This window comes from Chiloscyllium plagiosum, chromosome 37 (genome assembly GCF_004010195.1).
Source record: "Chiloscyllium plagiosum isolate BGI_BamShark_2017 chromosome 37, ASM401019v2, whole genome shotgun sequence".
In the NCBI taxonomy this organism is placed as follows: domain Eukaryota; kingdom Metazoa; phylum Chordata; class Chondrichthyes; order Orectolobiformes; family Hemiscylliidae; genus Chiloscyllium; species Chiloscyllium plagiosum.
Genome location: NC_057746.1, coordinates 32,978,018 through 32,982,803, shown reverse-complemented (window position 1 = coordinate 32,982,803; position 4,786 = coordinate 32,978,018). Strand labels below are relative to the sequence as shown.

Sequence of the window (4,786 nt, the reverse complement as noted above, 5' to 3'; positions counted from 1 at the left end):
CCAATGAACACAGTCCGCCAATTTCTCAGCAACAAACCCAAGCAGACAAAACACATCCAGAAACCCTAGCCACTTACCCCCACATCAAAGACATCTCGGAAACAACTGCCAGACTACTCAGACCCCTCGACAACATGGTAGCCCACAAACCCACCAACACACTAAAACAGCAGCTAATGAACTTGAAAGACCCTATATAGACAACAAGCAAAACTAATGTCATTTACAAAATACCATGCAAGGATTGTAACAAATGCTACATTGGACAAACAGGCAGAAAACTAGCCACCAGGATACATGAACATCAACTAGCCACAAAACAACATGATCCTCTGTCACTAGTATCCTCACATACAGATAAGGAAGGACACCACTTCGACTGGGACAATACTTCCATCTTAGGACAAGCCAAACAGAGAAATGCACGAGGATTCCTAGAAGCATGGCATTCCAACTGGAACTCCATCAACAAACACATCGAGTTAGACCCATCTCCCACCCCTGAGAAAAAGAACAGGAAATTACATCACCACAAGAAATGACATCACCAAACCAAACTAACCCAAACATATAAATAGAAAGCAGGAATCATGTACACTGCTTTGCCTGAGGCCCACTGAAGATTAGATTAGATTAGATTACTTACAGTGTGGAAACAGGCCCTTCGGCCCAACAAGTCCACACCGCCCCGCCGAAGCGCAACCCACCCATACCCCTACACTTACCCCTTACCTAACACTACGGGCAATTTAGCATGGCCAATTCACCTAACCTGCACATCTTTGGACTGTGGGAGGAAACCGGAGCACCCGGAGGAAACCCACGCAGACACGGGGAGAACGTGCTTACTCCACACAGTCAGTCGCCTGAGGCGGGAAATGAACCCGGGTCTCTGGCGCTGTGAGGCAGCAGTGCTAACCACTGTGCCACCGTACCGAGTAGGGTGACAAAATGTCTAGAAATGAACCTCCACGATCAGTCTCCCTGTCTCCAGTGGCTGAAGAAGGGGGAGGTTGATCAGAGGTTGATCACTCTTTGATTTTCTCACAGACCACTTGAGGCTCCGTTCTTAGTTTCAATGGTTCTATTCAAGCAAATACAGGGGACAGGTCCACTGGTCAGGCTGATGCACAAACTCTGATTTAATTACAAACAAAGAGTTGATACTTTATTCATTTCATAATCGATAACATTGATTACATTAGCTTTGGGAAGTTGTCCGACCAAGATACTGCACACACTTTTGATGTGGTAATCACATGATCACAGGCCAATCCCCTCGATGTTCATGGTGATGACATCACAATGACCAGTTGTAGCAGTGCCCTGTACACCTCAGGGATTTACTGACATCATCAGGTTGAACAGTCTTGTGATGTAACATCTCCTACGGGTCAGCTGACACTGCCCCATTATCCCAGATAAACCTGGCTCCCTGTCAAACCCATCCATACTTTACAAACTTCATCAAGTGGAAACCTTATTCTTCCCAGTTGAATTGTTCTGAGGAAGGGTCACTTGACCCAAAATGTTCACTCAGATTTCTCTCCACAGATGCTGCCAGGACAGCTGAGCATTTCCAGCAACTTCTGTTTTCATTTCTAATTTCCAGTATCGTCCCACTCTCCTCAACCACTCCTCGTGATATAGTCTGTCAATCCCTGGAATAGCCCTAGTGAACCTTCTTTGGACTGCCTCCAACACCAGCATATATTTCTCCTGATAAAACAGAACTATTCACAGTATACCCAGAGCAGAGTATACCCAGAGCATTGCTGAACACCTACTCTCCGACCATAAAGATGATCTTGAACTTCCAGGTGCCTGCCAATTCAACACAGCTCCCCCCATGTTTCCATGCTGAAATTTCCATCTCAGGCCTGCTGCAGTGCTCCAATGAAGCTCATCACAAGCTCGTCTTCTGCCTTGGTACCTTGCAGTTACACTGAGTTGAACAATTTCGCATGGTACATTACCCACCCCCACAACCCCAGGTCCTGTTGGTTGTTTCCAGCAAAACCAACCCTTTTGTGAAGGTGAAATTATGTCTGACAACTTCACTCAAAATCTTTGAGAAGGTATTAAGCAGGATAGATGGGAGAAAAGAAAGGGATGTAATATATTTGGATTTTCAGGAGACATTTGATAAGACATCACATATTCAACTGGAGAGATGATTGTCTAACTAATAAAAGACTGAGAATTGGGATAGCTCGTAGCTAGTGGTGAGCCACACGGTTCAGTGCTGGGTCCACAATTATTTATGAAATACATAAATGGCTTGGTTGTGGAAGGTGAATGCCAAGTTTGTAGGTGAAACAAAAAAGTTGGGAAAACAAGTGGTGAGGATGACATAAGGAGTCTGCAGAGGGATATGGTCAGGTTGAGTTAGTGGACAATATTTTTGGCAGATGGCATATAATGTAAAGGAACTTTAGATTAAGGACATTGGCAGGAAGAATAGAGGAGCTGGATATTATTTAAATATAGAAAGGCTGCAGGGAGCTATGGAACTGAGGGATCTGGGAATCCTTATCCATGAATCACAAAGAACCAGCATCTAAGTTCAATGGGTATGTTGGCCTTTACTTCAAAGGGAATGCAATGTAGAAGTAGGAAGCTTTTGCTAAAACTTTACAAGGGACTGGTCAGAACACAACAATTACAATGAAATGAGGGTAGAGTTATCTGAAGTGAACTGGGTGAATAGATGAGGAGGAATGACAGTAAACAAGCAGGGGTAGACATTTAAGGAGGTTCACCTCAGCTCTCAGCATAAATATATCTTGAGTAAGAGGAAAGGATCGAAGAGCGTGATAAACTAAGGAAGTTGGGCAGTGTATAATGTTGAAATAGTGTGAGACAAACTAATCGGGCTAAAGACAGAGAGGTTGCTTGGCCCTGAGGGCTTACATCTGAGGATTCTAAAACAGGTCACTACAGAGATAGTGAAGGCATTTGTTGTAATTCTCCTTAAATTGCTCAATTCTGGAAAAGTACCAGAGGATTGGAAAACTGCTAATATGACACGTCTATTTAATAAGGGAAGGAGGCAAAAAGCAGGTAACTATAGGCAGATTATCCCATGATCTATTATTGGAAAAGTATTGCAATCGGTTACTGTTCAAGTAACAGTAGAATATTCAGAAAATCATAATCTCATCAAGCAGAGTCAGTGTGGTTTTATGAAAGGATATTAATATCTGTCTCAGTTATGAAAGCTTTTGAGAAGATCTCAACTAGAGGGAATGGAAGGGAGCCAGTGGAGTTTTATTTGGACTTCTAGAAGCATTCAACAAGATACTTCAAGAAAGATTAAGAGCACATGGTATTGTAGGCAGGATTATGGGATGGAGAAAGAATTGGCTTATGGGCAGGAAACAGCAGGTGGGGATAAGGAGTGCTTTTACAGGTTAGTGACCTGTGACCAGTGGGGTGACTGCAAATGTTTACAATAAATATTAATGATTTGGAGGAAAGAAGTTAATGCACTGTCACCAAATTTGCAGACAATTCTAAAACAGGTGGATACAAACAATTCACAGAGACATTGATGGTTCAAGTAACTGGCATAAAGTTGGCAAATGGAGGATTAATTTGGGAAAGTTCTTTATTTTGAAGAGAAAACAAAAGAACAAAGAATTATTTAAATGGAGAAAAACTGCAGAAAGGTGCACCACAATGGCACTTGAGAGTATTTGCGCATGAAGTGCAGAAAACTAGCACTCAGGGACAGCATGTAATCAGGAAGGGCTATTGGAAAGGTGGCCCTTTCAATGTGGTTGGAATGTAAGAGCAGGGAATTACAAGGCCCACATGGAGTACTGAAAGAGCAGCTGGGAATTTCAGAAAGTAATTGAGAGAGCAAAGTAGGTGCATGAGAAAACACTCGTGGCTAAAATGAGGGAGAATTCCAAGATATTTCATCAGTATTTTAAGGGGAAGAGAATAACCAGGAAAATGTAGGGATCAAGGAGCAATCCAGGTATGGAGCTGGAGGACAGACACAGGGTGTTAATTTACTATCTTGCTTCTGTCTTCACTTGGGAGAAGGACGATGTAAGTTAGAATTTAGAGTCAGAGTGTCATAGAGATGTACAGCATGGAAACAGACCCTTCGGTCCAACTCGTCCGTGCCGACCAGATATTCCAACCCAATCTAGTCCCACCTGCCAGCACCCCACCCGTATCCCTCCTATTCATATCCCCATCCAAATGCCTTTTAAATGTTGTAATTGTACCAGCCTCCACCACTTCCTCTGGCAGCTTATTCCATACGTACGACCTTCTGCGTGAAAAAATTGCCCCTTAGGTTTCTTTCATATCTTTCCCCTCTCACCCTAAACCTATGTCCTCTAGTTCTGGACTCCCCGACCCCAGGGAAAATACTTTGTCCATTTACCCTATCCATGCCCGTCATAATTTTGTAAACCTCTCTAAGGCCACCCCTCAGCCTCTGACGCTCCAGGGAAAGCAGCCCCAGCCTGTTCAACCTATGGCTCAAATCTTTCAACCCTGGCAACATCCTTGGAAATTTTTTCTGAACCCTTTCAAGCTTCACAACATCTTTCCGACAGGAAGGAGACCAGAAATGCACGCAATATTCCAACAGTGGCCTCACCAATATCCTGTCCAGCCGCAACATGACCTCCCAACTCCTGTACTCAGTTCTCTGACCAATAAAGAAAAGCATACCAAACACCTTCTTCACTATCCTATCTAACTGCGACTCCACTTTCAAGGAGCTATGAACCTGCACTCCAAGGTCTCTTTGTTCAGCAACACT

General features: G+C 43.5%; 1 protein-coding gene across 1 annotated transcript in view; it reads left to right on the top strand.

Annotated features, from left to right (window-relative positions):
- Positions 1–4,786, top strand: part of LOC122541563 (butyrophilin subfamily 3 member A1-like) — a 19,625-nt gene that overhangs the window by 2,228 nt on the left and 12,611 nt on the right. Inside the window, exon 2 of the mRNA XM_043678394.1 lies at positions 1,033–1,038. Coding sequence (XP_043534329.1) covers positions 1,033–1,038 — 6 coding nt within the window. The remainder of the gene's footprint in view (positions 1–1,032; positions 1,039–4,786) is intronic.